At 50.4% G+C, this 23,233-nt stretch overlaps 1 protein-coding gene across 1 annotated transcript in view; it reads right to left on the reverse strand.

Moving 5' to 3' along the window:
• SYT13 (synaptotagmin 13) overlaps window positions 1-23,233 on the reverse strand; it is a 162,680-nt gene that overhangs the window by 78,242 nt on the left and 61,205 nt on the right. The window contains exon 2 of the mRNA XM_078684368.1: window positions 10,519-10,744. Coding sequence (XP_078540494.1) covers window positions 10,519-10,744 — 226 coding nt within the window. The remainder of the gene's footprint in view (window positions 1-10,518; window positions 10,745-23,233) is intronic.

A 23,233-nucleotide genomic window follows, 5' to 3' on the forward strand; every position in this document is an offset into this window, starting at 1 on the left:
GAAAACGATTCTGAAGCAGAGGATGTGTCAAGTGGGACAGACTGCACCAATGGACCAGATGACAGCCTGCCCAACAAAGATGCAAGAATGACAAACCATAGAGGACTGGACCAGTCACGCCAACACTGGACATCGATACACGGTCACACCCGTAACACAGATGTCAACCCACAAGACAAGCGGGAGGAAGAAGCAAGCCGCACAAGACGGACAAACATGTGGTTGTCAAACAACCTCCCCAGTGAGATGGCACCGAAGCCACTTCGAGAAAGGTACCCGTAGAATTATCCGAAAGATAACTCTGACTCGAGGAGCAGCTTGTCATGGCCTACCCGTTTCGGAAATCTACCATTCAAGACGCCCTCAAAGGAAGGTTCCCAAAGAGCATCAACAAAAGACCCCTCCGATTCAGAACGCATGTCTCTCCGATCTCTCAGGTCGACCGAGTCATGGTCCCGACAATGGCCATGGCATCAACCACTCGAACACACCACAGAACCACCGGACATTCTTCCTATCCAGAGCGACACAGCTCTCACCAATGTCTCTGAATACCCACTCACCCCACAAGACAACATGTCATGTCAGCCGCAGGTATATCAAGACATCAGCAATATACCGTCACCCCTAATGGGATGAGCGAGGCTGACTCGAAGGGCCTACAGAAGGAAAACAGACATAAGTGGCATTACCAACTGGATGGGAAAAGGCTATCCAGTCACTCCGCAAGGAAGGCCGGGCGTGGTGACAGCGACAGATCATCATCTGATGAGAGAGAAAGAGGTCCATGCCCAGATAGCTAAAAGGTTCCCCAGTCTCGGGGCGGGACAACCAGAGGCAGCAGATGAGGCCCCTAACAAAACTAGGATGACCCTGTCAGATAGTGCCCTACCGGCTGGCATGCATGACTCTGAACAGGAGGACAGTGTTGCCCTCGACCGGACGAGACAAAAGGAAGTAGAATTATATGCGGGTGCTCGGAAGAGAACCAGAACAACATCTACTCACAGAAGAGATCGAGCGTCAATCGAACAAGAGCCACAAAAGAAGACGGAGTGCCGCCATAAAGCTGAGCCCTTCACGGTCACCTCCCGAGGGACAATCATGGTCGCCTCAGAAACTGAAGATGAGTGGATAACCCAGAAGCTCACAGGAAACCGCCATGGATCTAGGACACACCTCACCGAATCAGGACACCAGAACAGGCTGATCGACCCAGACGACAAACTAGACGGCCGGAGCGTCTCATTGAAGTAATCTAAGACACAGTAAGACTTTGTACAAAAGGGGGAGATGTCATGACGTGACTGCCTGATCCCTGTCTGCGACAGGACAGGCAGCAGAGGAAGGGGCGTGGGGAGGAAAGGAAGCAAGGGGGAGAACAGTTAGTTAGGAGGTAGACACTGGTGAATAAAGAAGTGTCTCCTTCCATCAGTAAGGCTCCTGTGTCTTCTGTAGGGGAAGCGCGACACTGGCGACGAGGGTGGGATGGTCATTCAGACACCCACATCGCTCAAACCCCTGCCGCCTGTAAGCGGCCGTGAACAGAGAGCCTGCAGCCTGTGTCGGAGCGGCGCGTGTGGAGCGCGAAAATTGAAGGGCTCACACGCTGCCTCTGATTGCTGCCAAAAGCGGTATCCGGTGGACTCCACCAAGCTGCCTGCCTAAGTGAAGAAGACGCCCGGCGTGCGACGCCTCAATCAGCCAGAAGTGTGGCCAAAGTGAAAATCAGCGCGGAAACGGCGCGAAAATCGGGAAGCACCCGACGAGCAGCTGCACCGATCGTGAATGAGAGGGTGAGTCCTGCCCAGCAACAATCAGCCTGCATGACCCATACTGGTCCGAAGCTCCGTGGCCGGAAAGCTGCGTGGAGTGCTGAGGAACTCGTGAATTCAAAGGTTCACGTTAAGTCTGCCTGTCTGGAGGGCTTTATCTGCCTGGAAGCCTCCTACCCACCAGGAGACAAGCAGTGCGATTAACACGGCAGCCTGCGGCTTCTTTTTTTCTGAACAGACCTGGTCGGGGTGTATCAAAATAAAAGTCCTCCCCAGAAGGAGCGCTGCCTCAAGGACAACGATGTCCATCTTGTAGAAACACAAAGCAGATGCCTTTCGCTTACGAGGCTACGGATGTTTAGCCAGTTGAATGGACATTTAGATCCTGTGCACACCTTTTCTTAAGTATAACGCTGAGGAAGCGCGATTGCGCGCGGAAGAATCAGGAACTCACCCCTGAAGCGTGAGTCATCGGACGTGATGCTGCGAGCTCACCCCAGTTACCCTTGTACCATTCGCCACAGTTGTGGAGACATTAGCAGCCTCTGCGCCCAGGAAAGGGCCCCCCTGCACCTGGTGAGTGTTGTGAATGGGTGCCGAATGCCTGCAGCATAGGGAAAGAGCTAAATCTCGCGAAAGACGAGATCTCAGGGAGTAAGCACAGCCAAGTGCAAGAGCCATAGTGAACAAACTTTGACAAGTGCAAGGCGACGACAAACATAACAAGCATTAGCAAATGCAAGAATTGAACTAAAACAAACACGAGCACAAGTAACAAAGGATGCAATGAATCAAAGGTATTCCGACAACAAGCACGAGCCAAAGCAACAGTGACACGCAACAAATACCAGCACGGGTGAAATCGAAAATAGAAACAAGCACAAGCAAATGCAAATTCCAAATGTGAACGAATACCAGCAAATGCAAGTTTCACATGTAAACAAACACGAGCAACCGCACGTCCTGAATGTCACACACACACAAGCAAACGTCAATTGCGAATGCAACAAGCCCCAGCCCATGCAAGTGTCAAACGCAACAAAGCCTGAGCAAGTACAAGTCCCATGGTAAACCTCCAACACCACGTGAACGTAAGCAACTGAAATCAAAGGAAATCAAGAACATGAATGACCTGGAAACACGAATAAACAAAAATCGAGGAAGCTTCCGTTCGTCAATTAAGTGACTGGTAACCTGCACTAGTCGTAAAAAGGTATATGAGAACAAGATAGCGACATCGCCACGTACCGGCGCTGAGGAAACACAAAATACTTGCAGCCAGCACGCTACATTACAGAAAGCAGAAACCCCTGAGACACGAGCCGTGCATGCTGCAGCTGAGTATCAGCCATATGGAATTCACTGAGGTCTACTGAGCCGGTCACGCTGAGGGTGGACACCGAGCCAGGTTGGTAGTGAAAAGGGAAGGTCAAACCGGTGGACACACCTGACAGTGGCGTACGAGGCCTTGCCCCCATCATGTCAGTGCGAAAGGAGGCACGTAAATCTAAACCCTGCATTGGAATACCACCCCCAGTGACACAGTCCAGTGGCCGGAGTTTGGGTCCCAGATGGAACCGGTGGCTAGAATCACTAGATGCATTTCTCGAAACAACCGGCGAGCAAAGAGATAGCAACTGTCTATTATTACTACGTCAGCTGTTGGGTCACGAAGGCCGACGCCTAGTCAGGACGTTTTCAGCAAAGGACACAGAGACATATAGACACCTCAAAGAGACGCTACGCATCCACTTCAACACACAAGAAAACGTAGATCATGAACGCATAGTTTTCAATGCAGCCCAGCAGGAACCAGGAGAATCTCTGCCAAACTTCATCACAAGGCTGAAAAGCCTGGTACAATGCTGCCATTTCAACACATTCTCAAATGAGGAAGCAATTAGACTCCGGGTAATTGAAGGCTGTTCCAATACTAACACAAAGCGCAAGATTCTTCGAGGGCAGTGGTCGCTAGAGGAAATCATCAGGAAGGCCGAAGTTGGAGTGCGGGTTAAAGCAAGAGAATTATCAAAAGAAGTGCACCCGAGTGCAAGACACAAAGGTACCAGGAAAAAGATATCTCTCATGTCTGTAAATAAAACCCAAGAAGCAAACAAAGCCAGAAACGGGGAGGATGAAGGCAGACCAGAGACCAGACTGCGGGAGAGACAAAGTGACATGAAATACTCTGAGTCAACACAAAAGACTGAGATGACCCAGGATTGCGACAGCGTCACTGACACAACCTCAAGGAGTGATTCAACCTCAAGGAGTCATTCAACACATGGTGAAAACGATTCTGAAGCAGAGGACGTGTCAAGTGGGACAGACTGCACCAATGGACCAGATGACAGCCTGCCCAACAAAGATGCAAGAATGACAAACCATAGAGGACTGGACAAGTCACGCCAACACTGGACATCAATACACGGTCACACCCGTAACACAGATGTCAACCCACAAGACAAGCGGGAGGAAGAAGCAAGCCGCACAAGACGGACAAACATGTGGTTGTCAAACAACCTCCCCAGTGAGATGGCACAGAAGCCACTTCGAGAAAGGTACCCGGAGAATTATCCGAAAGATAACTCTGACTCGAGGAGCAGCTTGTCATGGCCTACCCGTTTCGGAAATCTACCATTCAAGACGCCCTCAAAGGAAGGTTCCCAAAGAGCATCAACAAAAGACCCCTCCGATTCAGAAAGCATGTCTCTCCGATCTCTCAGGTCGACCGAGTCATGGTCCCGACAATGGCCATGGCATCAACCACTCGAACACACCACAGAACCACCGAACATTCTTCCTATCCAGAGCGACACAGCTCTCACCAATGTCTCTGAATACCCACTCACCCCACAAGACAACATGTCATGTCAGCCGCAGGTATATCAAGACATCAGCAATATACTGTCACCCCTAATGGGATCAGCGAGGCTGACTCGAAGGGCCTACAGAAGGAAAACAGACATAAGTGGCATTACCAACTGGATGGGAAAAGGCTATCCAGTCACTCCGCAAGGAAGGCCGGGCGTGGTGACAGCGACAGATCATCATCTGATGAGAGAGAAAGAGGTCCATGCCCAGATAGCTAAAAGGTTCCCCAGTCTCGGGGCGGGACAACCAGAGGCAGCAGATGAGGCCCCTAACAAAACTAGGATGACCCTGTCAGATAGTGCCCTACCGGCTGGCATGCATGACTCTGAACAGGAGGACAGTGTTGCCCTCGACCGGACGAGACAAAAGGAAGTAGAATTATATGCGGGTGCTCGGAAGAGAACCAGAACAACATCTACTCACAGAAGAGATCGAGCGTCAATCGAAAAGAGCCACAAAAGAAGACGGAGTGCCGCCATAAAGCTGAGCCCTTCACGGTCACCTCCCGAGGGACAATCATGGTCGCCTCAGAAACTGAAGATGAGTGGATAACCCAGAAGCTCACAGGAAACCGCCATGGATCTAGGACACACCTCACCGAATCAGGACACCAGAACAGGCTGATCGACCCAGACGACAAACTAGACGGCCGGAGCGTCTCATTGAAGTAATCTAAGACACAGTAAGACTTTGTACAAAAGGGGGAGATGTCATGACGTGACTGCCTGATCCCTGTCTGCGACAGGACAGGCAGCAGAGGAAGGGGCGTGGGGAGGAAAGGAAGCAAGGGGGAGAACAGTTAGTTAGGAGGTAGACACTGGTGAATAAAGAAGTGTCTCCTGCCATCAGTAAGGCTCCTGTGTCTTCTGTAGGGGAAGCGCGACAGCATGTAACATGCAAAGCAAGTGTAGCAGACACATGTGACGTAGAGTAGGTAATGCATTCACATGTAGGCGGGCTGGTGAAGAGTTTAACTTATTTCTAAAGTTTTATATAGCGCGAACTTGACCCTTGCAGGTGTCAGAGCGCTTTACAAATGTTCAGGAGACAGGTAGTCGAAGACAGAACAAGGTGTAACAGCCACAGCATCCCCAGAGAAGGGGTGACCCCCCTCAAGGTCCAACGAGACAAAAACAAAACCAAAAATAAGAAACTTCTGTCAGCTGCCACTCACAGCAATTTCCTGCAGAGAAACATGAAGGTCTGTGGACTCCCTGCTGTGCACGGATTGTTTACAGTGGGGGTTGTTCTGCACTGCTCTCTTGTAATCCACAAAAGGTGTTAGCATTTCAGCTGCAAGCTGATTTGCGCCTGTGATGGGCTCGAATGTCATCATCCGAGGCCTGCGAGCCCTCTGCCCGGAGTTATAAACAGATCTGCGGCCATTGATGGATGTGTGCGGCTATAAAAAGCCCGGATCCATACCTAACCTTGTTATCTTGTAATGTATGCTCTGGCGGTCCCGGGGGTCACGTCCTGGGCCCGGTGAGACGAGCCGCGGCGCTGTCTGCGCTCCGAGGACGTGGGCTCGGTTCTGGGCGCTGTGCCAGGGCCCAGCCGGCTGCTCAGCACCGCGGATAAAAATAGATTTCCTGGACGGCGGAGACGAGATATGGGGGCGAGGAGCACCGAGCCGGAGCGCTGCACGAGCAGAGGGTGGGGGGGTGGGGGGGGGGCGTACGGGGGGAGCCGGAGCTATTTGTATTCCGTTCCCAACTGCGGAGGGACGGATGGAAATGAAGCAGCAGAAGAAAGACGAAGAAGAAACCAGGTCTACCTGAAACCAGAGACAGACTGACCATATGAGGCCAGGGAGACCCCCCACCCGGCCACCCCACAGCGGCCCCCAAAAAAGCTGCAGCCTCCCTCGTGTGCCCCCACTCCCCCATCACTTTGTGTGGTGGCAAAAAAAGAGCTATAATTTGGGTGCAGTGGGCCGCTCAGTCCCTGGTGTCACTGCACCTGCTGCACTGATAGTCCCTGTGCCCCAGCACGCGCCTGCCTTACTGATGGAGGGAAGCAGCGGTCCCTGGTACATGCCCGACCCCGGAATACTACAGTACATCATGACGTTTCACCTCAGAACTGCTCGTAAACTGGACGCCTTTTAAGGGAGTATTGTGCAAAATACCATCGTTTAAACGATAACAAGGATTGTTTTTTTGGAGGGCCCGTTTTGGAGTCCCCTGGCAGGGAGGGGTGTTCCTGCCTGCTCTCAGCTCCCAGGCTCCCTCTCAGCGCAGCTGTGACGTCGCCTGTGACTGAATACACAACTGGCCAGTGGGTATTCTTCTTCAAAGCCATACCAAAGGGGATGATGGACGGAGCGTTTGAGCAAATCAAACACTCACCCCCAGTCAACAGATCTGGGTTTAATCCATCATCATGCTTTAGCTCACTTCACCACCCCTAAGTTCAGATATGGCCATATGCAAATCAGTCTGACCCTGTGCCTCATGGCAACAGTCCAGCCCGAACTGCCAAAGCCATATCTTCCCTGGACCGGAAACAAGCATCCTGGGACCGGTTTCTGGCATTTCAGCCGTCTTCAGCTAGGATAGCTTGACTCCAGTGGCCAAGTGAGCAAGGGACCCACGTCTGGGCATACCCTGCCAACTTAGGGCGAACAAAGTGATGTTTGTTTCCGGTCCAGGGAAGACATGGCTTGGCAGGTCGGGCTGGACTGTTCCCATGAGGCACAGGGTCAGACTGATTTGCATATGGCCATGTCTGAACTGGGGTGGCAGAGTGAGCTAAACAATGATGATGGATTAAACCCAGATCAGTTGACTGGGGTGAGTGTTTGATTTGCTATAATGCTCCGTCCATCATCCCCTTTGGTGTCGCTTTGTTCGCCCTAAGTTGGCAGGGTATGCTCAGACGTGGGTCCCTTGCTCACTTTGCCACTGAATTCAAGCAAGCCTGGCTGATGACGGCTGTAATGCCAGAAACCGGTCCCAGGATGCTTGATTCCGGTCCAGGGAAGACATGGCTTGGCAGGTCGGGCTGGACTGTTCCCATGAGGCACAGGGTCAGACTGAATTGCATATGGCCATGTCTGAACTGGGGTGGCGGAGTTTACTCCTATCACTAGTGTGGTCATGTTGCACTCACCTGGTTCAATGTTTATTAAAGCCATTGACTTTGGCCTGTAAAGTGTGTGGTTGTGAAGTGTCCAGTTTGGAAAAGTTGTAGAATGTGTGAGGATCTGAGTGGCACCAAACGCATTCTTTCCATCAGGACTTTGCAAATAGGTATGCTTAGATTGTAGAGAAGTGTTGAAGCGATTTGAGATACTCTATCATCCTACTGCGTGTCTATGTGCATGGTTGGTGTTAAGTGCATGCTGTACACCTATACATTCTCAAGGTAGATGGATTTTGATGGCTCACATGTGATGGAACATGCAGGTGTGACAGAGTTGCAAGCAGGTGCAGAAACATAGAGTTGCACTTGTTACCCATCTGGAGTACCAGCGTGCATGGGTGTGTTGTGTCCGACATAGAAGAGTAGATGAGATGTCTGAGGTCCTTCTTGCTTGCAACATTAGGCTCTGGTCACAGAAAAGTGAGTGATGGGTAGTGTCTCACTTATATATCGCTTATATACCAAAAAATGAGGTGTGAGGCGGGTGTCTGGCTTGATATCTGATGATGTGGTGAGAGTTCATGTGGGCAGAGAAAGGAAAAATACCAACCTGTAATCCTAGTTCTTTTCAAGGGGAATCCTTATCAAAGCACTGAATAGTCACGCCCACATGTGTCCGATCCTGGTGCACTTTAAAAAGTATACAGAGAGAGGTGTGGCGCCGCGGCTAGGGCGACTGACGCTGGAATCTGGGGATCAGGGTTCGATCCCCGGCTCCGGCAGCAGGTTAGCCCAGCACCATGCGACTCTGGGCAATAGCTCGCTTAATCTTCCCGACGGCCCCCAGCGCCTAGAGACCCTTACGGGTGATTGTGCGCTTTACAAATGTGGATTATTATTATTATTATTATTATTATTATTATTATTATTATTATTTTATTATTATTATTATTATTATTATTATTATTATTATAAGAATTTGTACCATAGCACTTTATATGTAGGTTTGCAGAATAAGGAAGGCTATAAATGGCCATATTTAATTGAATTTCCATTTTAAAAAGATGCCAGTTACATGGAAATGCGTCACTATAAAAAGGTGACCATAGAAAATCTTAACAACCTTTTTAAAAGGAAAAAGAAAAGGAATATGGGACATTGTTAGGTAATAGGCTGCAAACCCTAGAATAGAAAACTGGCACTGTTGCTTTAAGAAACTCAAAGTACCCCCTGTCCTCCTAGGAACATTCAAAAGGGGAACGCTGACCCATTCAAGAAAATTCCAAGAGATGGCAATACAGAGGGGCAAAGGTAGGCAGCGTGCAGCAGAAAAGCTGGAGGAATCCACTCCACTCTGGCCTTCAAAGTACTTGGATGACTCTTATAAAGTGAGGTAAACTGGGTGTTCCCTAAACGGGGGAGATCCCTAAAGAATGGGGTTAAAAGACTAGTCTTAGCTTGGGGGGATGGCAGACAATGAGCAATGTCCCTGGAGAATAACCCATCTCAACTTTTCCTTGCATTGACTGATTCTTCACATATTAATACCCACTATTGAGCCAAAGGGACAGTTCAGGAGTTGTGCACTGGTTTGGGGACATGCGTTAAACCCCTCGAGGATACATAGCACAGAAGTCTCAATCACATGACATAAAAGCATGCATGTCTGCACTTCACAGTGTGCTGCATTCCATGTGGTCCCTAAAGGCTTTTTCCTACTTTCTCAATACTCCTCTTTCTGTCCTCTATTTGAGGTCCCCCACTCTTCCTCACTTTTCTCCCCACCCGTGCCCCCCATTTCAGTTATCAGTTACCCCACTAGAAGTCTGGGGTTCCACTGGGACTGCAGTCCATTATACATGCACCTCCCTACTGAAGATGGATGGGGCCGGCACAGCTGGCCCACGATCCGACACCATCTCCGCGAGCACGGGCACACTTGGGGGTTACAACTGAGCAATGCCACCTTGCATTATTACCTTCTCATGCCTATTGCCCATGGCTTAAAGAAACCATGGCTTCACTGGCTTCCCATGATAAAAAGGACAGAATTCTAATCCCTTGGTTTAGTTTACACGGCTCTGCAGGGTACTGGACGAAGGTTTCTGAGACAACATTTTTCTTCGTGCCAGCCTGTTAGAAACCTTCGTTCATCCCAGAGTAGACTTCTTCAGACACCCAAATATAAGAAAGCACGCTGGAGAGGAAGAAGCTTCATTCTAGGCACAGTGAAACAGTGGAGTTTACTCCCAACAGAGATTAAGAACAGCCCAACATTGCTCACTTTCAGGAAATTACTGAAAACCTGGCTATTTTCTAGCTAAATTCCACATTCATAATCCAGATGTAGGTTTATTTATTTTATTTATTTATGGAATTTTTAATGCGCAGCTACTACCCAAGGGTGTCTAGGCGCAGTATGATACTTTAAGATACAGTGGTAAGCACAAGCCTATTGGTTGAAGAGCCAAGTCTTCAATGCCCTACGAAAACAGATGAGAGTAGGAGCCGTTTTGATATGTGAGGGTAGAGAGTTCCACAGGTTGACTATCCGCTGAGCGCCTAGACGCCCCCGGGCAATCGTGCGCTATATAAATCCTAAATCAAATCAAATCAAATCATGCCACTGGAGATGGGCTCTGAAACATCACTTTGCCCCACATGTTTCCGTCACTGTCATATGTAACATAATGCCAGTAAAGATAAAGTTAGAAAACAAACTTGGGTACAGCCAAGTCTTGTGGCTTGTGCTAATTGTTGGAAAGGTTCAGAGGTCACCTACTGTTCGATGGTGGATCACACGTCCCTGCCGGTCCTTGGGTCTTCGCGGGTTTCCCATTATTGATGTCCTCATCTGCTGGAACCAGAGTCTCAGGTGCTGGATTCTTCCTAATATCAGCGCAATTGATTAGTTCTGGTAAGGTCAACGCAAGCTTTGGGCTATAGATATTGGGGAATTTCAGCAGGGCTTTCGGCTGGATGGGCTCCGTCGTCTTCTCAATTCTAAACTGGAGGTGGACAGAAGAGAGAGAGAGAGAGAACAAAGTATCAGAGAGGATGGTCTCCAGCTCAAGCAAGCCCTTATACTTGAACCAACCCTTACAAGAAGAAATTAGGAAAGTCAACCCTGACCTCTTCAATCATACTCTCTTGGGAACGTCCTCCTCCTCCAATAAAATTCGGGTCTCCCTTAAGAGCTACACCATGACATCACTCAATAGCCCCTAGCCCCTCTCAGATTACCAAGAACAAAACATAATAAAAGCTAAAATAACAGCTGGTGCACAGATTAACTCCAACTGTTGACACAATGGTCTACTGCCCTGGAGGAACACCTGGATATATCCCAGTCCCAGGTGACCGCGCGGCTCCACTCTCGATGTTTAAGTCCATCGGCATCAGTACCCACACGGCCCACCTGAAAACCTAAAGGGAGGGAGCACCAGTCTCCACCCCAGACCTGGTTCAAGCCTACAAGGAACTGTTAGCCTCGGTCCAAGCACAAAGATCTCATACCTTCTCGGCTTTGATTCAGTGAAAGCGGACATCTCACCTGTAGCCTCATGCCGGATGCAACAAGCAAAGCTGTTGGGTTTCACACCTGAATAATCCCAGGGCATTGCTACTAGCTCTTTCTTCTTCAACATGTCACTCACCCAAACTGACATCTGAGCTATTAAAGTTGTAAATGTTCCAACATCATCAATACTTCGCTGTTAACTAATATGGCCCTTCGCTAGATCACAACAGATTGTTCAGCTATAGATCATTCTCTACCCGCTGCGCATTGTAAAGGGGCTATACATGTTGGTAACTGCCCAACTCACCCCATACCTGCATACCAACTCACCTCATACCTGCATACCAACTCACCCCATACCTGCAGTCAATGATGGGCCACTTGGCTTCTGGTCCAGGCTCTCTGCACAGCTATAAACGGAAACACTGTGCCCTCAACATCAGAGAAGAAGTACTCAACACACTGGACTAAGGTCATGATTTTCCTCTGCCGTTCCTGTGCATCCGACAATGACCTTCAACTGCATGCTTATATGCCTCATGCAAGCACGGACATAGAAGGGACTGAAGACTTATACAGGATTCCTAATCAGTTGTTCCCAGCTAGTTAAGATGGTCACTTCTTGTCTAAAGCCTCCATCATCAGCCACAGGGTACCAGACAGTATGGCTGTCTCGCTTAACCTTGTCCGCAAATACTTCTTCCACTGGTGTGTACACTGATCTTCATTTGTATGCGGAACATGGCCCCACTTGCTAGCACACTAGCGAGCACTTGTATGCAGAACATGGCTCAACCGGCTGGCACTCTTGTCATCACTGTTAAGATGGAGTAGGGAGCTCATAAATGAATAACTCATTTATGAGGAATTGGCGTAGGTCAGTACCACAAGTTTTCTGCCCTATGCCAATGTGAAAGGGCAGGAATGCACTGTATTTATGAAATATGATGCATTACTTTCCTTTCCTCCTGAACTGGCACACAATTTCCTGCCTAGCGCCAATGTGGGCACCTTTGCTCCATGTTTCTTTTTTGTAAACAAATGTTATTGCCATTTATTAATCAGCAGTATACATACACATTATTATCCAATCATTTAATGTCCACAAGGCCCTCCAAAGTGTCTAGCCCAGCCGGGCATCATGTCTCTCCTCCATACCTCCTCTTACCCTATGACTGCCTGCCACACTCTGCAGTGCTCGCTGTACTTGATTCTCCGCAATGCTAACAACCTAACAGTTCCCCCCTCTACTATCCCCCCGCCTCCCCCTCCCCCCTCCCCTGCTGCTGCCAACGAACCTGCCAAGTTGCCTCCCGCTGTATACATGGTCTGGGTCTCATTCATATCCGTCTAAGCCGTGTGTCGTGCTCATATAACCGACCGTGTATCAATCAATCAATCATAGCACTTGTATAGCGCGCTACTCACCCGGAAGGGTCTCAAGGCGCTTGGGGGAGGGGGGCCGCTACTGCTCGAACAGCCAGGTCTTGAGTTGTCTCCTGAAGGTGAGGTGGTCTTTGGTCAGCCGAAGGTGGATGGGGAGGGAGTTCCATGTCTTGGCCGCCAGGTAGGAGAAGGATCTGCCTCCAGCGGTGGCTCTTCGGATGCGTGGAACGGCGGCGAGGGCGAGGCTAGCGGACCGTAGCCGCAGGGTGGGCGTGTGGAAGGTCAGGCGGTCGTTGAGGTACTTGGGGCCCAGGTTGTGGAGAGACTTGTGTGCGTGGGTGAGGAGCCTGAACATGATCCTCTTGTTGACGGGGAGCCAGTGCAGGTTCCTCAGGTGGCCGGAGATGTGGCTGCGTCGAGGGACGTCCAGGATGAGTCGGGCGGAGGCGTTCTGGATGCGTTGGAGTCTTTTCTGCAGCTTGGCTGTGGTTCCGGCGTAGAGGGTGTTTCCGTAGTCCAGACGGCTGGTGACGAGGGCCTGGGTGACCGTCTTCCTGGTTTCGACCGGGATCCATCGGAAGATCTTGCGGAGGGTGTGAAAGCATGAAGAGGAGACGGCGTTGACTTGTCTGGTCATCGAGAGGGAGGAGTCCAGGATGAAGCCCAGGTTGCGTGCGTGGTCTGTTGGTTTGGGGGCGGTGCCCAGGGCTGGGGGCCACCAGGAGTCGTCCCAGGCGGTGGGTGATGTTCCTAGGATGAGGACTTCCGTCTTGTCTGAGTTCAGTTTCAGGCGGCTGTTCTTCATCCACTCGGCGATGTCTTTCATCCCTTCGTGGAGGCTGGCTCTAGCGGTGTCGGGGTCTCTGGTGAGGGAGAGGATCAGCTGGGTGTCGTCGGCGTAGGAGATGATGTTGAGGTTGTGTTGGCGTGCGATGGCTGCGAGAGGTCTCATGTAGACGTTGAAGAGGGTGGGGCTGAGTGATGATCCTTGCGGGACGCCGCAGGTGACTTCGGTGGCCTCGGAGCGAACTCTCTGTGTTCTTCCAGCGAGGAACGGGATGATCCACTTCAGTGCCTTCTCTTGGATGCCGGTGTTGCTTAGGCGTTGGACTAGGGTGCGGTGGCAGACAGTGTCGAACGCGGCGGAGAGGTCCAGGAGGATGATTGCCGCTGTTTCCCAGTTGTCGAGAAGGGTTCGGATGTCGTCGGTGTGAGAAGTTGGCCTGATGTGCAGTGCTCACTATTCTAGTGATCACTATATATCAGTCCAAACAACCCTTATTGATGATTGGTTGTAAGTCAACCTTATAGACCAGCTATCCTAGTAGCATGGATACGAGCAGTCTAAGGCTAAGGCTCTAGAGGGCGTGTTAAGCCAGCTGTTTCACCATCACATTACCCCTTGAACACCCAGTGAAAGGACACCACACAAGTGTTATGAAAAGAAACAGTGTATTTATTAGAATCACAACAGCCCTGTACTCTTTATGAGGACAGGGTGCTAGGCACACAACAAAACTCTTACGAAAATACTTAAGTTAGCACAGTATATACAAATGCCCGAGGGGCACGAAAAACCATATACTCTAAAAGTGGAATGCGAAATTATTAGCAGGTAAGTACAGTACTAATAGGCTTTGGAATCGCTAGGACTTAACTATAGAATCGTTAGATTACTTCTAGGAGGCCCAGGGGACTCGGGTGCAGAGTGTGCACTCTCACGCGGGATGCGGGACAAAGTCTATGATAGCTAGTAAAGGTAAAGTTAGTGTTCACGGGCGAACCCGACCTGGTAGGGAGAAAACGAAAGTGGATCCTGACCCTTGGATAGTGAGGCTATGTTGGGGCACCGAAATGCCGAAGTTACCTAGCCCAGGGGCTGCAGCTGCATAGGTCTCAAAAGACGTCGGGAATCCTCGTTGACGAACCAGGAGCCTGGAAGGAAGATGCTGGCAGGCGACCAGTGAAGAGAGTTCGAGGTGATCCAAGCCTGGATCTGGAAGATGGATGATACCTGAAAGCAGAGGGGACCAAGTTCGTGACTACTAGCCAGTAGTCAGGGGGGCACCAGGAGGGCACCGGATGGTAGTCACCTCGACTAGGTGAGTGGGCGACGCTGTGCTCTGCAGATCTCACGGACCAGGAGGCGTTGTCGGCGACCAGGATGGAGGGGCGAGCTGTCCCACAATGGATGAAGCTGTCGGCGTCGAAGAACCCAGGATTGGGCAACAAAGCCTTGGCTAATTCAAGCCCACGCGGTGGACTCAAAATGGCGTCTTGAGTGGACCAGGAGGGTCCGGGGTGCTCCTCTTCTGGAAGGGAGCGAGAGCCAGTCTGGAGCAACCAGACCAGCAGCAGTGATGTCGTCGGGCGTCGTTCAGAAGGCCACAAGCCAGCGGGCTAGTAGCCAAACAACGCGGTGAGCAGCAAAAAGCAGAAGGGCCCCACGCCGATCGTGGAGATGCTGGGGGGCTGCTCTTCGGTGCTGGAGCTGCTCAGGGTTGGGGCTTCTCGGACCCCAAAGCACTCGCCAGGAGATTACTCGGCGGGCTTGCTGTGAAGAAGTCGTGCAGTCTTGGCAATAGTCGGTCCCTTGGGGTCTCGTCGCACTCACGGTTCTCAGCTTGGCTGTAGAGGTGGGTAGAGGTCAGAGGTGCCAGGGAAGCCGAGTCTTGTCGAGCTGGGCAGTCGGATTCCGGAGGAAGGACTTGCAGCAGACCGCAGTGTTCTTGTTGGTGCCTGCGGATGCAGGGTGACTACTCCTTAGTCACAAGGGAGAATCTTGAAGAAGGAAATCTTGAAGTCCTTTCGCAGAAAGTCGTGTCTTGATTCCAAAGATGATCTAATTTGGAAGGGGGCCTGCTCCTACCTTTATCTGGGAAAAGGGGGCTGGCACGCGACTAAGTCCTGCCCTATGGGTGGGACCAGGAGGGGGGTGGTTACACCCCTCTCCTTTGGCGGGCTTTCCCCAGGCCAGGGGCTGGAGTGCCCCTGGAACTGGTTTCAGCCGGCCTATGCACAGTGAGCACCGGGGTGCCACTTGCAGTCACCTTCCTCTGAAGCCCTGCCTACCTAGAATACACAAAACCCTGTCTGGGACGGTGCTGGCACCGCCCCTGGCAGGAAACCCTTTGTCCTTATCTCCTGCTCTGGGAGGACTCCCAGCAGCAGGAGGGCAGACTTGTGTCTCGGTGGCAGCATCCATTTTGTGGAGCTAAGGCTCTGCTTGGCTTTAACCGGGGTTACAGGTTACCATCATGTCGTGTCCCTCTAGAAGGGTGGAATGCTAACCCCGTCGCCAGAATTGGCGAGGGGTTAGTATTCCAATTCGTATGACACCTTACTCGACATGTTTTGATAAAGCGATACCAGAGTTGGCATATAACCGCGAGGATTATAATGCACTTAAGAGTATATGGTATGCGATATCATGGAAACGGCTAAGGGATGGGTCCCGAAAGCCGCAGACAGGCTCAGCTCATGCCAGAGCACCATCTCACACGATTCCAAGTACTCTGCCTCCAGGATTGTTAAGGCCTGCCATAGGAGTGATTGATAGGAGATCTGTGTGTCCATTTTAGGGTTAGATATAGGTATACTATATCTAAAGCAAAGGGTGATTACACCACCTTGCCCCAGCTGTCGTGCAGCCAGTTGTGTCAGTTTAGTTAGTCAGCCCAGGGGTGGCACAATACGTGCTTCAGCCCCTGGGAGACTTCTGGGTACACCTCAGCCCTGGGTACAGGGACTTAGAGAGGGCCCAGTGCCAATTCAGTACCTGAGTACAATTTGGATAGAGAGAACAGCTAGGCTGTGGGTCTGATTAGCAGGCCCACAGCCAGGGAAAGTCGTAAACCAGTGCAGCAAAAAGCAAAAAATCTGGGTGATCATAGGATTGCAGACCCTACTCTCCTACATGACCCCCCCCCCCCCCAAACTTTGGGACAATAAACTAACCTTGACCAGGTGAGTCTTCTTGTTCTAAGTGGAAATACCTGGAGAGACCATCAGCATTGCTGTGATCAGTACCAGGTCTATGCTCCACTGTAAAATCCATCCCCTGTAGGGAAATGGACCACCTAAGCAGTTTGGGGTTTTCACCCTTCATCTGATTTAGCCACAAGAGGGGCTTATGGTCGGTCTGAATGGTGAAGTGAGTGCCAAACAAGTAGGCCCTCAGCTTCTTCAGGGCCCAAACCACAGCAAAGGCCTCCCTCTCAATAGCTTTATTTTTATTTATTTAAAACATTTGTAGAGCGCAGCTGTCACCTGGCAGGTATCCTGGCGCTGAAGAAGCATACTCCTAGAGTTGAAAGCAGGGGAGTTGAAATAAGGGGGGGTGGCAGTGGAGGGGGAGATTAAGGGAAGAGCCATGTTTTTTAGCTGACCAATTTTTTAGCTGACCAATTTTTCTCTCTGGGGGTCAGCCTCCTACTAATGAAAGCAATAGGCTGATCATTACCATCAAAATTCAGTTGAGACAGAACAGCTCCCACACCCAACTCAGAAGCATCTGTTTGGACAATGAATGGCTTGGAGTAATCTGGACTCTTAAGGATAGGTGCTGTGCACATGGCCTGCTTTAGGTCATTGAATGCTTTCTGACAGCTTGCTGTCCACTGAACTTTCTTTGGCATCTTTTTGCTTGTCAGGTCATTAAGAGGGGTCACTATGGACCCATAATTTCTGACAAACTTCCTGTAATAACCAGTCAGGCCCAAGAAAGCTCGAACCTGAGTCTGGGTGATTGGAGGAGCCCAGTCCTTGATGTCCTGTATTTTACTCTCCAATGGCTGAACCTGGCCTCCACCTACAAGGTGGCCCAGGTATACAACCTGTGTCTGCCCTATCTGGCACTTAGTGGCCTTGATAGTGAGGCCTGCCTTCTGCAGGGCCTCTAACACTTTCCTCAGGTGGACCAGGTGATCCTCCCAGGTGGAGCTAAAGACAGCAATATCGTCAAGATATGCTGCACAGAAGTCATCCAGCCCAGTGAGGACTTGATTCACCAACCTTTGGAAGGTGGCAGGTGCATTTTTCAATCCAAAGGGCATTACCACAAATTGATAATGCCCACCAGGGGTAGAAAATGCCGTCTTGGGTTTGGCCTCCTCAGCTAACCTGATTTGCCAATACCCAGCTGTCAAATCAAATGTACTTAAGAAGTTGGCAGAAGCCAATTTATCTATAAGTTCATCTGCTCTTGGTATTGGGTGGGCATCAGTCTTAGTGACTGCATTGAGGCCTCTGTAGTCTACGCAAAACCTCATCTCTTTCTTACCACCCTGGGTGTGAGGCTTTGGCACTAGAACTACTGGGCTAGCCCAAGGGCTATCTGAGGGCTCAATGACTCCCAGCTCCAACATTTTCTGCACTTCTGTTTTGATGCAGTCTCTAACATGATCAGGCTGTCTGTAGATTTTACTCTTGACAGGCAGACTGTCTCCAGTGTCAACATCATGGGTACACCAATCAGTTTGGCTGGGTGTCAGAGAGAACATATGTCTGAAGGATTGCAGAACTTGCCTGCAATCCTGTTGCTGATGCTCAGTGAGGCTGCCTCAAAAGACAACACCATCTACTGATCCATCATCAGGATTCTGAGTGAGCAGGTCTGGGAGAGGGTCACTCTCTTCCTCCTGTCCCTCATCTGTGGCAATGAGCAAGCTCATGTCCTTCCTGTCGACATATGCTTTGAGCCTGTTGACATGGAGCACTCTGAGAGGGCTCCTGGGAGTTCCAAGGTCCACCAAGTAGGTAACCTCTCCCTTTTGCTCAATGATGGTGTGGGGCCCAGACCATTTGTCTTTCAGTGCTGCTGGGGCACCTGGCTCCAGCACCCACACCTTCTGTCCAGGCTGGTACACAGTCAGGACAGCCTTTTGGTCATGCCAAGCTTTTTGGAGTTCTTGGCTGGCCTCCAGGTTTTTAGATGCCTTTTCCATATACCCAGCCATCCTGGAGCGGAGACCAAGTACATAGTCCACTATGATGGTTGCAGGCTTTCTGAGAGGTCTCTCCCATCCTTCCTTCACCAAACACAGGGGTCCTCTTACAGGATGCCCATACAGAAGCTCAAAGGGGCTGTAGCCAACCCCCTTCTGTGGGACCTCTCTGTAAGCAAACAAGAGGCAGGGGATCAGGACATCCCATCTTCTCCTAAGAGTTTCAGGTAGTCCATGAATCATCCCTTTGAGGGTCCTGTTGAATCTCTCAACAAGCCCATTGCATTGTGGGTGGTAGGGTGTGGTGAACTTGTAGTTCACACCACACTCCTTCCACATTGCAGTCAGATATCCTGACATGAAGTTTGCACCTCTGTCAGAAACGACCTCCTTCGGAAAACCCACTCTGGAGAACACTCCAACTAGGGCCCTTGCCACCACAGGAGCTGTGGTGGTCCTCAGGGGAATAGGTTCAGGATACCTGGTGGCATGGTCCACCACCACCAGTATAAACTTGTGCCCTGATGCTGTCTGGGGTTCCATTGGACCAACAATGTCAATCCCCACTCTTTCAAAGGGGACCCCCACCACAGGTAGTGGTATGAGGGGGGCCTTTGTGGTGCCACCTGACTTACCACTGGCTTGGCAAGTGACACAGGAGCGACAAAACTCCTTGGTATTCTCATTCATATGGGGCCAGTGAAAGTGAGAGACAAGCCTGTCCCAAGTCTTTGTCTGACCTAAATGACCTGCAAGGGGAATCTCATGGGCCAAGGTGAGAAGGAAACCTCTCAGAGACAAGGGGATGACCAGCCTCCTGGTTGCACCAGGCTTGGGGTCTCTTGACTCAGAGTACAGGAGTCCATCTTCCCAGTATACCCTGTGGGCACCTGTGGCATTCCCTGCAGCCTCAGCAGCAGCCTGCTGTCTGAGGGGTTCAAGGGAAGGGCAGTCTAACTGTGACTTCCCCAGGTCTTCTCTGGAGGGTCCCCCTGAGCCCAGAAACTCAACTTGATCAAGTTCAAGCTCTTTAGGCTCAGTTTCCCTCAGCTCTCTCAGATCAGCCTCCTCAGAGACTTGATCCTCAACCTGGGGCAAGGGGGAAGGCAAAGCCTTAACCCTACTGCTCTTCTTCTTGGAAGGTGTCTGGTCCATAGTTACAGGATCCAGCACCTGTTCAGTGGGGCATCTTCTGGCCTGTGACCTAGTCACAGCAAGCACATGTGCTGGCAAGCCTAACATTTCCATGTGAGTCCTCTGCTCCACTTCTGACCATAGTGATGACTCCAAATCATTGCCCAACAAACAATCAACTGGGAGGTCTGAACTGACTACAACTTTCTTTTGACCCTTCACTCCACCCCAGGAGAAAGCCACAATCGCCATACTATGACTGGTAGTGACGTTGCTAGCATTGGTCACCAGGAAATCTGTACCTGGCATGAGCTGTCCAGGGTCCACAAAGTTAGGTGTCACCATGGTGACACTGGCACAAGTGTCCCTATAGGCCTGAGCCATCTTGCCATTAATCAAAGGTGTCTGCCTGTATTTGCCCAAAGTATTGGGACTTGTGTCAGGGGATATATCCATATCCCCTGTACAGACAAGGACAGCCTGAGTGAGTGTGCCAACTAAGTTGTCAGACCCCTCAGTTCCCAAGGTTAACCCAACTAATGCATTGGGAGGTGCACTACCACTACTGACTGTACTAGGGGGTGCAGTTGCCTTAGGGGCTGTAGTGGTAGGAGTTTGCCCTCCTCTTTTGGTGCACTCACTAAACCAGTGAGATTTACTCTTACAGTACTGGCACCACCTTTTTGACTGGCCTTCTTGAGTCTTCTTCTTCTGGGAAGCCTGACCCCCACCCTCTTTGGTTTGTTGGGGACCTGGTGAAGACTTCTGGTCATTTTGTTCACTCTTAACATTACCCTTCTGGTCTGCTTTCTTCTGACCACCCTGGTTCTGGTTCTGGTTCTGCTTGATCCTTGTTCTGACCCATTTGTCTGCCTTCTTTCCCAATTCTTGGGGAGAGGTCAGATCTGAATCAACAAGGTGCTGGTGCAACAACTGGTTCTGACAATTGTTTAAAATTTGTTCTCTCATCATCAGATTATACAATCCTGTGTAATCAGTAACCTTGCTACCCAGCAACCAGCCCTCCAAAGCCTTAGTGGCACAATCCACAAAGTCAGACCAGTCCTGAGACTGAGTTTTCTGGGTGTCTCTGAACAGCAACCTGTACTGCTCAGTGGTTAAACCAAACCCATCAACCAGTGTATTCTTCAGGACCTGGTAATTGTTAGCATCCTCCACTCTTGTAGTGAGGAGCTTATCTCTACCTTTACCATCAAAGGAGAGCCACAGTATAGCTGCCCACTGACTCTGGGGAATGCCCTGCACAGTGCAGGCCCTCTCCAAAGCAGCCATCCATTTCTGGATGTCATCCCCTTGCTTAAAGGGGGGCACTATTTTTGTCAAGTGTTTAGTATCTAAACCCTTCTCTCTATCTCTTGGGAGATTGCTGCCACCAGTGGGAGCTAACCCACTCATCTGCTGCTCTCTAGCCAAGGCAAGCTTCTCTTTGGCCAGGGCAATTTCTTCCCTTTCAATCCTCAGAGTAGCCTGTCTCATCCTAGCTTCATGCTCCATTCTCTGAGGGGAAGTCAATCTCCTCTGGGGAGAGTTCCTTCTCCTCTGAGAAGAGGCATTAGAGTGCAGAGATCTATTGGAGTCCCTAGAAAGAGATCTATCTCTCCTAACTCCAAGGTTAGGCCTACTTAGGGTCAGTACTGGGGGTCCCCCAGATCCTAGCCCAAGCAAGTCTAAGTTGGCCCTAGTTAGCCTTCTGACTACCTCAAGACCTTTGTCTACCTCGTCCCCAGAGAGTTCCTCTTGCTCCTCCTCCTCAACTGCATTGGCAATGTTGGGGAGGTCTGGATCTCCAGAGGTACCCTCTAAGGCTGGCATATTCCCATCTAGTTGAGAAAGCTTTCTCGCATCATAAGTCTCTAAGAGACCTATTAAAAAGGGAATGGTGGGGTTAGACCCCTGTTTCAGTTTCCTGGAGGTACACACTTGTCTCATCTCCTGAAAACTGAGAGCTGCATATCTTGATTTGACCTGTGGAGGGTCAACATCCACAAGGGGAGTCTCAGTAGATTCTCCTTGGGTAGACATGCTTTTTCTAGTGAGGTGTAAGTGGTGCACTTACCTACACTATATGTTTGCCTACTGATCCCTTGCTAGAGTTGTAGTTTAGGGTGTGCTAGGCCCTAGGAGCTACAACAGCTGGTTCAGTAGAACTCAGAGTATTCTAAGCTAAGTTATATGTACCTTTAGTACTTATGTGATCTTTCACAAAATATTCTTAGGATATGTGTGGTAAAACAACAGCAAGCTCAAATCCCAACCGCTGCTCACCAATGTGAGAAGTTGGCCTGATGTGCAGTGCTCACTATTCTAGTGATCACTATATATCAGTCCAAACAACCCTTATTGATGATTGGTTGTAAGTCAACCTTATAGACCAGCTATCCTAGTAGCATGGATACGAGCAGTCTAAGGCTAAGACTCTAGAGGGCGTGTTAAGCCAGCTGTTTCACCATCACATTACCCCTTGAACACCCAGTGAAAGGACACCACACAAGTGTTATGAAAATAAACAGTGTATTTATTAGAATCACAACAGCCCTGTACTCTTTATGAGGACAGGGTGCTAGGCACACAACAAAACTCTTACGAAAATACTTAAGTTAGCACAGTATATACAAATGCCCGAGGGGCACGAAAAACCATATACTCTAAAAGTGGAATGCGAAATTACTAGCAGGTAAGTACAGTACTAATAGGCTTTGGAATCGCTAGGACTTAACTATAGAATCGTTAGATTACTTCTAGGAGGCCCAGGGGACTCGGGTGCAGAGTGTGCACTCTCGCGCGGGATGCGGGACAAAGTCTATGATAGCTAGTAAAGGTAAAGTTAGTGTTCACGGGCGAACCCGACCTGGTAGGGAGAAAACGAAAGTGGATCCTGACCCTTGGATAGTGAGGCTATGCTGGGGCACCGAAATGCCGAAGTTACCTAGCCCAGGGGCTGCAGCTGCATAGGTCTCAAAAGACGTCGGGAATCCTCGTTGACGAACCAGGAGCCTGGAAGGAAGATGCTGGCAGGCGACCAGTGAAGAGAGTTCGAGGTGATCCAAGCCTGGATCTGGAAGATGGATGATACCTGAAAGCAGAGGGGACCAAGTTCGTGACTACTAGCCAGTAGTTCGGGGGGTCACCAGGAGGGCACCGGATGGTAGTCACCTCGACTAGGTGAGTGGGCGACGCTGTGCTCTGCAGATCTCACGGACCAGGAGGCGTTGTCGGCGACCAGGATGGAGGGGCGAGCTGTCCCACGATGGATGAAGCTGTCGGCGTCGAAGAATCCAGGATTGGGCAACAAAGCCTTGGCTAATTCAAGCCCACGCGGTGGACTCAAAATGGCGTCTTGAGTGGACCAGGAGGGTCCGGGGTGCTCCTCTTCTGGAAGGGAGCGAGAGCCAGTCTGGAGCAACCAGACCAGCAGCAGTGATGTCGTCGGGCGTCGTTCAGAAGGCCACAAGCCAGCGGGCTAGTAGCCAAACAACGCGGTGAGCAGCAAA

This window comes from Lissotriton helveticus, chromosome 3_2 (genome assembly GCF_964261635.1).
Source record: "Lissotriton helveticus chromosome 3_2, aLisHel1.1, whole genome shotgun sequence".
NCBI lineage: Eukaryota > Metazoa > Chordata > Amphibia > Caudata > Salamandridae > Lissotriton > Lissotriton helveticus.